This window comes from Rhineura floridana, chromosome 15 (assembly GCF_030035675.1).
Source record: "Rhineura floridana isolate rRhiFlo1 chromosome 15, rRhiFlo1.hap2, whole genome shotgun sequence".
In the NCBI taxonomy this organism is placed as follows: Eukaryota; Metazoa; Chordata; class Lepidosauria; order Squamata; family Rhineuridae; genus Rhineura; species Rhineura floridana.
In genome coordinates, this window is record NC_084494.1 from 32861191 (window position 1) to 32873665 (window position 12475).

The 12475-nt window shown below is 46.0% G+C and overlaps 1 protein-coding gene across 4 annotated transcripts in view; it reads left to right on the forward strand.

Moving 5' to 3' along the window:
• The window catches only part of AXL (AXL receptor tyrosine kinase), a 61954-nt gene extending 54192 nt beyond the window's left edge, over nucleotides 1-7762 (forward strand). For all 4 annotated transcript variants that reach the window (XM_061596641.1, XM_061596638.1, XM_061596642.1 and 1 more), the window contains 4 exons: nucleotides 1700-1809; nucleotides 1937-2096; nucleotides 2299-2435; nucleotides 3369-7762. In XM_061596641.1, the coding sequence (XP_061452625.1) occupies nucleotides 1700-1809; nucleotides 1937-2096; nucleotides 2299-2435; nucleotides 3369-3732 (771 nt within the window). In that variant the 3' untranslated portion in view covers nucleotides 3733-7762. The remainder of the gene's footprint in view (nucleotides 1-1699; nucleotides 1810-1936; nucleotides 2097-2298; nucleotides 2436-3368) is intronic.
• The last annotated feature ends 4713 nt before the right edge of the window (nucleotides 7763-12475 follow it).

Consider the following 12475-nt stretch of genomic DNA (forward strand, 5'->3'; position numbering starts at 1 on the left):
CACTAACTGTTTTGATGCTGGGAACTAAATTTGTTTTGTATTCTTGAACATAGAGAGATAAGGCAGGCTGCTCTGTTTATACTGTGATGTCATCAAGCCTGGAATATTAACCCAATTGTTGCTGAAATAAGAAGTGGTTCTTCTTTATTTTTGTTTTGTTTTGTTTTCGTGGTTTTAAAAATGGCAATCAAGAAAGTGGCTGAGAATCTGGAAGTAATTATGTTTGAGAAAATAATGGATGAGATTGAGATAACGAAACAAACCCTGCGACAGGGCAGTAAGGAGCTGAAAGTTGAACTGAGCAAAATGACGCAGGAGCTTAAAGAAATAGGGGATCCTGTGAGAGAGGAGAATGAGATCAGAGATGAGAAAAGAAAAAATAAAGGGAAGATACAAGCCCTGGAGATTGGAACAAATGTGGAATTGGAAAAAGATCTGGAGTTTATGGATATTAGAAATAAAATCTACTGTTTGGAATTTAACGTTATCTCTGAAGAAATTAATGAAGATATTAGAGATAAAGTTATCAATGGCTTGGATAATCTTCTGGACTGGAATAACGTGATGGAGCTTGATATAGAGAAAATCTATGGAATTAACTGCAGCCATGTGACAATGGAAAAACTCTCAAGAGATGAGCCAGTGCATTTTGTAAAAAAGAAGAACAGAGATATGACTTTACAACAATATTTCAGCAACTTATTCAGAATCGATGGCAAGAAAATATTTGGGATAGAGGAAATTCCCATCAGACTCTTATTATATGACTATGGCTATGACAGCAAGATTATTATGGAATACTGATAATGGAAGATTGGACGCTGAAATTACTGGACTTAACAGGACTATTGAAGATGGAAGATGGAATTAATATGGATAATGGAATAATGGCTATTGAAATTATTGGACCTAACAGATTTTGATGAGATGGATTAATCGATATGTTTATTTGGACTATGGTTATGACAATAAGATTATTATTATTATTAACGAGGGATTAATCGACATGTTTATTTGGAGAAAAATTGATAGATATATTTCTTAAAGAATTGAAACCTCTCTTTGACTTTTTGTGGAAAGAATAAAGTAATGTTTATGAGATTTGATGATTAATTAAGATAACTACTGGAGGAAAGTGATTTTATAATATAATTTAAGAGACAGGATTGTTATATATTGTAGACCTATAACTGATTTGATCTGCGACAAATGGGAAGTCAACATTTTATTTTTTTGTTTAATCATTTTTGTTTTGTTTTGTTTTGTTTTTTGTCTTTGAATGTTTTATGATTTTGTTTTGTATGTTTTATGAAAATTTGAATAAAAATTATTGTAAAAAAAACAAAACAAAAAAACAGTGGGTCCGTAAGTGACTGTGGAGGCCAACTCTGGATCCACACAGCCTCCCACAGTGAGGACATAGGTTTCCAAATGGAAGATGGTTGCAATGAGGATTTGTTTGATGTCCCTTCCACTTAGCTCATTTGTCCCATTCGCCCTGTATTCATGCTTCTTCAAAGTCCACAGCACCTTTGATAATAGCCGACCTCCATTTGGGACGTTTGGGGGCCTGTATCCTCTACATAGGAGGCCAGTGGGCCTCTCTTGCAGGCAAGGGGGTTAAATTTTCAGAGAGTGGCAAGATGCCTGCAGCGCAACCCCTGCTTGTATCCAATAGTTATTCTTTCTTTGCCCTCAGTTCCTGCCCACTCAGACGCTGGTTAAGTTCATGACGGATATCGCTAGCGGGATGGAGTATCTCAGCAGCAAGAACTTCATACATCGTGATCTTGCCGCCCGCAACTGCATGTGAGTGAGTAGAACAGGAGGTGGTGGTGGTGGGTTGATAAGTGACTTTCCACAGTCTTACATCCACCCCCAAAGTCTCTCACATGAATATCTCACACATTCGCTTGTGGCTTTCCTCCCACAACAGGCTCAACGAGAGCATGACAGCTTGTGTGGCTGACTTTGGTCTCTCTAAGAAGATCTACAATGGTGATTACTACCGGCAAGGACGGATCTCCAAGATGCCTGTCAAGTGGATCGCCATTGAGAGCCTTGCGGATCGCGTTTACACCATCAAGAGCGATGTGGTGAGCTAACCAGTGGGGATGCCTTTGATTCCTCCCAGCTTCCCTTACAAGCCAATGAGAAGACTGCTTTCTATAGCTGGCTGAACTGGCCTCTCTGCCCCTTTCACCAGTGGCAGTGGGGGACGCGAGAGTCTGTGCTTGGCCTGCAGGCTGTCTAATTTTCTCCCTCCCTCTCGCCCCTCTTCTAACTCTTTCCCTCTAGTGGTCATTTGGCGTTACTATGTGGGAGATCGCAACGCGAGGCCAGACGCCATATCCGGGTGTGGAAAACAGTGAAATTTATGACTACCTGCGCCAAGGCAATCGCCTCAAACAGCCAATCGACTGCCTAGATGGCCTGTAAGCACCAACTCCTTCACTGCTTCTTCTTTAAAAAAAAAAAAAAAAATCTTCATTAGGTTTTATGCGTAAACAAAACAAGTACAAAGAACCAAAACAAAAACGAGAGGACATCAAACAAATGTTATCGTACACAGTTCTGTCCCTATGGGTATGCAGTCCTGAAATCACGAGTGGCTTCTCCTTTCTTGATCTTCCCGTAAAGATGTGCAGCACAGCGCATTAGCCTCTCTCCCGCTTACTGTCAGTAAGTTCTGATAGAAGAGGGGACTGTATTGTTACAAACGTTTGTCTTCATGACACCACACTACACCACACTGGCTCACTTAGGCTTAGACATGTGGCATGGAATATGATTACTCAGTGAGCCAGCTAATGCATACAGGCGTGCCCTGAAATCATTTATTCACCCTGCAACCCTAGTACTGGAAACAGGTTCCAGGGCTGGCCCGGTGGTTCAAATTATACCCTCCATTACAACCTTCCAAGGTCCTGAGCTGTTTGCAGCTCTGATATTAATCTTTAAACACTCCAGCACTCAGGAGCCTGTGTGGTGTAGTGGTTAGAGTGTTGGACTAGGACTTTGGAGGCCAGATTTTAAATCTCCACTCAGCAATGGTGCAGACTGGATTACTTTGATTTAGTCACTGTTCCTCGGCCTGGCCTACCTCACAGGGTTGTTGTGAGGATAAAAGGGGTGGGGCGGAGAACCATGTATGCCACCTTGAGCTCCTTGGAGGGAAGGTGGAATAAAAATATCATAGACAGACAGACAATTGCCATCTTAAATTTAAGCATTGCAATATCCCTAGTAGGCTAAAAGGAGGGACTCCAGTCCTCCCTGCTCCTAACCAGCTTCCAAGCTTGCTGCATTTCAGTCCCAGTTGAGGGTTCTCTTGAAATAAGCTCTCCATCTTTTTTATACCCATGCAGATATGAGCTGATGATGAGCTGTTGGGCCCTCAACCCGCGCGACCGTCCGAGCTTTGAGATCCTGCATCAGGAGCTGGAGAAGATCCTCAAGTCTCTCCCACCAGCCAAGGACCCGGAGGAGATCCTCTACGTCAACATGGATGACGGAGTGGCCCCTGGAGAGGCAGAGCTGGGTGCTGTCGGGGGCTTGGGCCCCGAGGAGGTGCCCACCAAGGAGAGTCAGTCACTGAAGCCCATGGTGACGGCGGCCGAGGTCCATCAGCCCCAGGCTGTGGGCCGCTACGTGATGTGCCCCACCCCGCACGAGAGCAGCCGGCTACTGACTGACACCCTCAGCTGTGCTGCTACTGAGGAAGGGGCTTGAGCAGGGCAAGGCAAAGGCATCTGAGGTGTGGCAGGGGGTCAGTTGCCAGCAGCCCAACAGATGCAATCCCCACAAGGTTTGGAAGCACCCCCATCTATGAAGGGAGGGGAGTCATTGGGTACTCCACATGCTAAGACATCCCCTCCCCTTTCCCATAATGAACCACTACGCCCACTTTGCCAACCTGTCTTTCCCTCCATGGTATACCAAGGGGCTGCCTTCCCTGATCAACCCTTCCATTTTACGGAGGGATGTCTCACGCCCACCATTCTCTCGGTACATGTATTGGCATTCCTGCCCCATACCGCCAGCCTGAGGCCAGAGGCATACTCTAGACTACAGAGATTAGATCTGTGTATGTGGGGGGCAGGGGAGTCCATCTCAGGTTACAGGGAAACAGGGTCCCGGGGGGGGGATACAGTGGGTAATCCAACAGAGAGGTGGTTGCCCATTCCTCTTCCCCACATGAAAGGGAACTTAGCAATTTGCCCCTCCCGTTCCTTCCCTCTACAACTCTGTGGTCCACATTTTAAGCTGGCTACCATTAACTAATGGCACCAGGATTGTTCTCTGTGTGTGTGTGTCTGTGTGTGTGTGTGTGTGTGAGAGAGAGAGAGAGAGAGAGAGACCCTGCTCCTGTGTCATTTTAATGTTGGGCCTGATGTACAGTGGTTGAGCAGGTGAAGCTTTTCCTAGCACAAGGTTGCTGTTTTGGGGGGAAACTTCACATGTTAAATTTCTGTGCTGTTAAAGATGCAGGAGTAGGGCCCAGAAAAACAGAAGTTGCAATCCTAATGACTGCTTTTGGTATAGCCAGCTGAGAGCAGTTTGTGCCTTTATCCTCCCAGGTCCTTCTCAAAACCCTGTTGTTTCACTGCCAGCTATTTCACTGCCACGTCTCCCAGGTTGCATTTAGACTAGCAGAGGGTTAGTTATACAGAGGCTCTAGAGGGCTCACATCAGAAGGAACTGACTGCAGTCATTTAGTAGCAAAGGGAATGTTCTCAGTGTGTGCTCAGATGCACGTTTCTTTGTTGCCATTGCTTCTCAGGAGCCATCCCTGGCATTTAAAACTGATTCCAGTGGTTAATTCTGGCTCAGATTTCAGCCTTATAGACTAGTGAACACTTTCTTTTCTGTGAACAGCACCACATTCTCCTCGACACTCTTTGGGACTTGGGAACTATTAGATTTGCCAGTTAACAGGCTCTCGGGGCCACCTGCTTAACCATAGCTGAGTTGTGCAGTTCAGTCTCCTAGGAACCCATTTGCCCTGGGGCAAGGATCCTGCAGGGCACCTGGGTAGCTCAGAGGGGTCTGAAAGGATAAGATTGCATTCAAAGATCTCCTCTCTGGGGGATTATTATAGCATATTTAAGATGGGAGAAGGGAATAGGTTAGCCTTCAAATCTTCACATCCAACTTGGCCAGAGCCTGCCTAGTAGTAGTGAGGTTAGCTAACAATGCTAGAAATGAGAAGGATGGCCCTGACAAAGACTCTTTGCCTTTAACAGCTGCAGGCAGAAATTCAACAGGTGTACCTTTCCCCATTCCTACATCTCTATGCTGGGAAAAGCCCTACCTGCTGAATGTCTGCCCATCATAGATGTTACAGACTCTGCCTAATCACAATCAGCCTATCTACCATTTGGAGCAAACATTTCAACAAGAATTTCCTGAGTTATCCAGATGTCTAAAGCAGGGCTAGCTGAATATAACTAACAATGACCTCCTCATGACAGTATTAGTGGGCACAATCCAGCTAGGATTCCTTCTATGCAACCTTCCATTATTTGAGTGGGGCCTGTATGGCAATCCTACGTAACGCCCCATTGAAATAAGTGGAGGTTGTACAAAACAGAACTAGCTAGTGGTGTGCTTTTTTTGTTAGTATGTACCCACTTTGCACTAGTGCACATGCCCACAACATGCCATCTCTCGGGAATGCTTTGATTTGGATTCCTGCATTGAGCAGGGGGTTGGACTCAATGGGCTTGTAGGCCCCTTCCAACTCTACTATTCTATGATTCTATGCCAAAAATCACTTTTTCCAAAACATCACAGCTCTACAGAAGCAGAAAACAATCTCTTATTTCAGAGGCAAGCACTCTCCATCTGTTCTATCACACTCCATAAATCAGACATGCCAACTGCAGAATATCTTGATTAATGATATTTTCATCTAGAAGCACTGCCCTTGAAGCTTCCACAGTCTCTTACAAACCAGTAATTTAGAGTGAATTCACCAGTTCGGTTTTTGGACATAGTAGTAGTTTTTTCTTTCTAACTTGGATGGAGCAGAATGGCTGACATCAGTAATCGCTCCGTAATGGTTCATTCCTTCTTATCAGTTCTGGCAGCTTCCCAGGAATAAGAGCTAGGCTGAGAGATGGTAAGCTGACTGCATGTTTTGGTAGTTTCATACTGCATGTCCAGTCACTTGGGAACACTTTGCAGGAAAAGAAATGTCTGTGGACCACTGTCAACTCTCTTGAAACCAATTGCCTGGCTCCAGCCTTAAACTAAAGGCCTTTCCGCACAGTGATTTTTATATTATTTTATTTGCACAATAAATGCACATTTGTTACTGATTTGTTCTGCACAGTCCATACACCATTCCCTGTTGTCTGCAACAGTAGCGGCACTTTGCAGAAAGGCCAGCCTACCGAAAAGCCACTGCAAGCTTAAAACACTTCCAAACATGCATACTTCAAACAGTGAAACTGCGGTAGTGGCACGCTCAACTCGTTTTGTTCATACATTCAGGCTTCTCCCCATGATTGAAGTCCAGTTCTGTGTATTTGAGGCAGAAGCCTGAAATGCACTGGCTTGATTGCCTTGTGATACCACGAAACCATATCCCTTGGGAGCAGTTTTTTCAACTCTTGAGTTAATTTCTTTTTTAAAAAAAGACGTGCGAAACCTATGCTACATTGAATAAGTTTGTAAGCAGTGCTTAATTCTTAGCCCCCCCCAACTGTCCTTAAGTTAAGACAGCCTGACTGAAGTGTGTGAGGGGAATTGCAAGACAGACAAGTTGGTCAGTGTCCAATTTGCTGATCAGCATGTCTGTCAAAACATTGGGTATATTTTTTTTGGGGGGGGGAGATTCTAGGTTCACTCCATGGGACAGAAAAATACAGCAAATTGTATTGTTGGATACATCTCTGAGCCTGGCTGGGAAAAATTAGGCTGTGTTTGGGGGAGGGGAGCAACAGACGGGGAAAGAGTCCCACACTCCTCTCCTGCCATTCCTTTGCTTTGCAGCTGTGCAGCAGACCCACATTCTAATGGGGTTTCTGGCCTTTCCATTGGGGCCACCACCGTTGCTCTTTAGCTTCTATGGGGAAAACGTATCTTCTGTTTCCAAAGAAGCAGTTCACCTGAACTGGGGCCATAGCTCAGTGACAGAGCGCCTGCCTTGCATGCAGAAGGTCCCAGGTTCAGTCTCCAGGTAGGGCTGGGAGCGACTCCTGCTTGAAACCCTGGAGAGCAGCTGCCAGTCCGTGTAGACAATACTGAGTTATATGGACCAGCGGTCTGACCCTGTTTTCAGTGGGCACATTTCAGGTGTAAAATCATGTTTTCCATTCTGCTTGCTGAAAGATATCAATATGATGACCTGTCTCTTCTTTGGGTTGTGAAAGAAAAGGTTGAACGGGAAATCTGCCACTTTCTGCAAGGACTCTGGAGGCCTGAGGGAGACTCCTCTCCCTTCTCTTGGCCTCCAAGCACAATGCTGAAATTGAGACCGAAGCCAACTCGCCACCTGCTGCGTTGAAGTGTATGGAGAACTGTCAGCTATTTTCCCCTTACAGATTATTAATGAAATGTTTATATATATATATAAATGTATATACTTTTTTTAAAAAAAAATTAATGTATATGAAATGTTTTTTCCACTCCCTTACTTTTGTACAAACACATTTCCTCTCAGGGCAAGGTCTGTTTGTAGAAAGCAAGAGAGAGAATGCTCTGTGATATATTTTGCTTACAAATAAAAACTTCCTTTAAAAAAAGGGGAAAACTTGCAAGCAGACTTTGATTCCACAGGGAGGGGGAAAAAGATACATGTGCTTTGCATCATGGAGGTGCCAAGTTCAGTTCCTAGCTTTCCCAGTTAAAAGAATGAAAGAATCAGTGGCTGCAATAATTTGTGCAGCTGTTACTCAGATGTTGCATGGGACCCCAACATATGGAATCAACATAGTTCTTCCTTCTGGAAAAAGAATCACGTTTTCCCAGGAAACACAGCAGTGTTTATCACAGGGAAATTCAGTAGTACCTGCCCCTGTCTCAGCTAGCCCATTATAAGGAGTGACTCTCAACATGATACCCTGCAGGTATGGTTGGACTACAACTCCCATCAGGGCCTGCCGGCACGGTCAAGGGTCAGGGACAATAAGGTGTAGTCCAACCACATCTGGACAACTGTGTTGGCTATCCCTGCATGTTTTACATAAGTTGTTTTTGGCAGGGCTGGCCCTTCTGATAGGCAGAGGGATTTGGGGGGATGGCAGTGAGGTGCTAGAGGTCACAGCTGTGTGTTCTATGTGCCCCCCCTCAGGTGCAGTGGAGGAGGATGTCTCATCATCACGGTTAAAGTCAGATTCAACTGCAACTCCAATCAGTTTCTGCATGTGGAACAGGAGGGTGGCCATTTTGTTAAGATCATAAAAAGAGCCTTGCTGGCCAAAGGGGGCTCACTGGGTCCAGTATCCTGTTCTCACAGTGGCCATCCAGATGCCCATGGGAAGCCCAAAAGCAGGACCTGAGGGCAAGAGCACGCTCCCCTCCTGTAGTTTCCAGCAACTAGAAGTACATGGCTTCCAACGGTGGAGGCAAAGCATAGCCATTGTGACCAGGGCCGACTTATCCATTAGGCTCAGTAGGCACAGTGCCTAGGGCCCCTAAAAGTAGCCATTGTGACCAGGGCCGACTTATCCATTAGGCTCAGTAGGCACAGTGCCTAGGGCCCCTAAAAGTAGCCATTGTGACCAGGGCCGACTTATCCATTAGGCTCAGTAGGCACAGTGCCTAGGGCCCCTAAAAGTAGCCATTGTGACCAGGGCCGACTTATCCATTAGGCTCAGTAGGCACAGTGCCTAGGGCCCCTAAAAGTAGCCATTGTGACCAGGGCCGACTTACCCATTAGGCTCAGTAGGCACAGTGCCTAGGGCCCCTAAAAGTAGCCATTGTGACCAGGGCCGACTTACCCATTAGGCTCAGTAGGCACAGTGCCTAGGGCCCCTAAAAGTAGCCATTGTGACCAGGGCCGACTTACCCATTAGGCTCAGTAGGCACAGTGCCTAGGGCCCCTAAAAGTAGCCATTGTGACCAGGGCCGACTTACCCATTAGGCTCAGTAGGCACAGTGCCTAGGGCCCCTAAAAGTAGCCATTGTGACCAGGGCCGACTTACCCATTAGGCTCAGTAGGCACAGTGCCTAGGGCCCCTAAAAGTAGCCATTGTGACCAGGGCCGACTTACCCATTAGGCTCAGTAGGCACAGTGCCTAGGGCCCCTAAAAGTAGCCATTGTGACCAGGGCCGACTTACCCATTAGGCTCAGTAGGCACAGTGCCTAGGGCCCCTAAAAGTAGCCATTGTGACCAGGGCCGACTTACCCATTAGGCTCAGTAGGCACAGTGCCTAGGGCCCCTAAAAGTAGCCATTGTGACCAGGGCCGACTTACCCATTAGGCTCAGTAGGCACAGTGCCTAGGGCCCCTAAAAGTAGCCATTGTGACCAGGGCCGACTTACCCATTAGGCTCAGTAGGCACAGTGCCTAGGGCCCCTAAAAGTAGCCATTGTGACCAGGGCCGACTTACCCATTAGGCTCAGTAGGCACAGTGCCTAGGGCCCCTAAAAGTAGCCATTGTGACCAGGGCCGACTTACCCATTAGGCTCAGTAGGCACAGTGCCTAGGGCCCCTAAAAGTAGCCATTGTGACCAGGGCCGACTTACCCATTAGGCTCAGTAGGCACAGTGCCTAGGGCCCCTAAAAGTAGCCATTGTGACCAGGGCCGACTTACCCATTAGGCTCAGTAGGCACAGTGCCTAGGGCCCCTAAAAGTAGCCATTGTGACCAGGGCCGACTTATCCATTAGGCTCAGTAGGCACAGTGCCTAGGGCCCACGATACTTTTAGGGGCCCACGAAAATGTTTTAATTTCTTTTAAAATCAGAAGGAAAAAAATGAACGTTTAGGGTTGAAGAAAATGTCTTAATTTTTTTCTCACATCAGAAAAAAATGAAACTTTTAGGGCCCACGAAAATCTATTAAATTTTGCCTAAAACAGAAAATAAAATAAAATGTTGAAGTATTTAAAGTTATATCAAAAATAATTTTTAATATTGATATTATTATGGTGGGAGGGGCCCACGAAGGCAAAAGTGCCTAGGGCCCGCGAAAGTCATAATGCGGCCCTGATTGTGACTAGTAGCCACCGATGCCCTTCTCCTCCATGAATTTGTCTAATCCTCTTTTAAAGCCAGCCAAGTTGGTGGCTGTCACTGCCTCTTGTGGGAGCGAATCCCATACACCATACTATGTGCTGTGTGAAGAAGTATTTCTTTGTGTCTGTCCTGAATGTTTCAACATTCAGCTTCAAGGGATGTCCACAGGGTCTAGTATTATGAGACGGGGGGAAATACCATCCATACCATGCATAATTTTATACACTTCTATCATGTCACCTCTCAGTGCATCTAAATTAAAAAAGCCCCAAACTCTAACCTTTCCTCATAGGTGTTCTTTACCTAAGAATCAAAATATATTGGGCCAGCCTTGCCTATAGGCTCATGCTCATCCCATTACTACTTATGAGCAACCCAAATGCCAGCTGGTCTGCGCTGTCTGCTGAGAGTCTCCCATCAGGTGGTAAATATAGAAGCAGTCATTTTTGTCCAAAATAAACCACCTCTAAATGACCTGCCTGTTCAACCCTGCCACTGTTCTGGGATGAAAGGTAACTCTGAGTGGAAGTAAAGAGGCATCTTGAGATGATTTCTCCCTGAGTGGTGTCTTTTTTGGGGGGAGGGGACAGAATGACACAAAGGGCACCTCAAAACTATCAGTAGGTTGTGGAAGGAATTAAAGCGCATGCCAGGAAATGTATGTTTGCACAGTTAAAGTGGATGAAAGTATACCATTGCCCTAGCACAACAAATCCCTTAAAAAAAAACACCACTTTTTTTGATGGGGAAACGCATTGAAAAGTGTGGAATGAATGACTGGACACAACAGGTAAACGTGTAAACACCCTGCGAGCAAATCAGGACGAACGCTCACTGTTGTATCTCCACCTTTCAAACACATCAGAATGAATGCTCATACCAGATATAATCTAACCTCCGCATAACCTTTGTGCAAGCAAATCAGGATAAACGCTCAATAAACAGGGTTGCCTAGAGGGGCTCATAGTTGATGTGGCATTGGAATAGACCTAGGAAAAGCAGCAGTGGATGAAATGAGTTGCTGTGTGCCCTCCATCAAATCCCTGAGCAAAATCGTCCATCTACCCTATGGACAGGTCGGTTTTGCCATAAGTCCTTGGCCTTCATTGCCGTGTCTCATTGGAGGTCGCTGATTCATAGGGTAGCCATAAGTCGTAACCGACTTGAAGGCATATAACAGCAACAAAACCACATGGGAGCCGTGGGGAAGCAGCAGCAATGTTTGGGGGGGGGGTAGGGTGCAGGTGGGGAGTAGTAGCTGCCTGCCCTCCATCACATCCCTGAGCTAAAACCTCTACCTGTAGGCAAAGTGAAGCAGTTGCTTCTGGGGACAAATATTGAAGGGCAGTGGCAGGGGGCTAAAGGACAGACCTAAGTGGCCTGACAAGGGATGGGTGAATCTGTCAATTACAGTTTCTTAATTTCCCAGTCTTCAGTTCAGTTTCTGTATCAATTTGTGTTTTTTTAGTGTGATGTAGTGGTTAGAGTGTTGGACTATGACCTGGGAGACCAGGGCTCGAATCCCCACACAGCCATGAAGCTCACTGGGTGACCTTGGGCCAGTCACCGCCTCTCAGCCTCAGAGGAAGGCAATGGGAAACCCCTCTGAATACCGCTTACCATGAAAACCTTATTCATAGGGTAACCACAAGTCGGGATCAACTTGAAGGCAGCCCATTGCCATGTTTCCTCATGAACGTTTGTCAGCGTTTGGATGCACATTTCCCCTAATGTGCACGTTTGTATGCAATTTTACCTGATGTACACATTTTTGCAAGCAGTTTTCCCTAATATAGCCTTTCCCAACCTTTGGGTTCCCAGATGTTATTGGACTACAACTCCCATCAGCCCCAGCCAGCATGGCCAATGATCAGGAATGATGGGAACTGTAGTCCAGCAACATCTGGGGACTGAGAGGCTGGGGAAGGCTGCCCTAATATGAGGCATTGTAGGTTATTTTCAATAATGCATGCATTTTTAGACGCACTTTTCCCTGACAGACATTGGTGTTGTACATGCTATTTGGTTGGAGAATCACATCGCAACGTTCAGAGAAGTGCAAATTTTGAAGGATGGCTGTGTTTTGGTTTGTGTATTGTTTTGGAAAGTGTGAATTAGGTAGGCCCGCATTAAAATCCGAACCAACTTTCTCCTGAACTCCTATCCCCTAACCTAGCCTGCTTCCTTCAGTTTTGGTGGACCACACAAGACCCACTGACGTAAGATTCAACTGGCAGTCCAGTCCGGTCAGCTTCTCTGCCTGGAATGAATGGGAGGTGGGGGTGTCT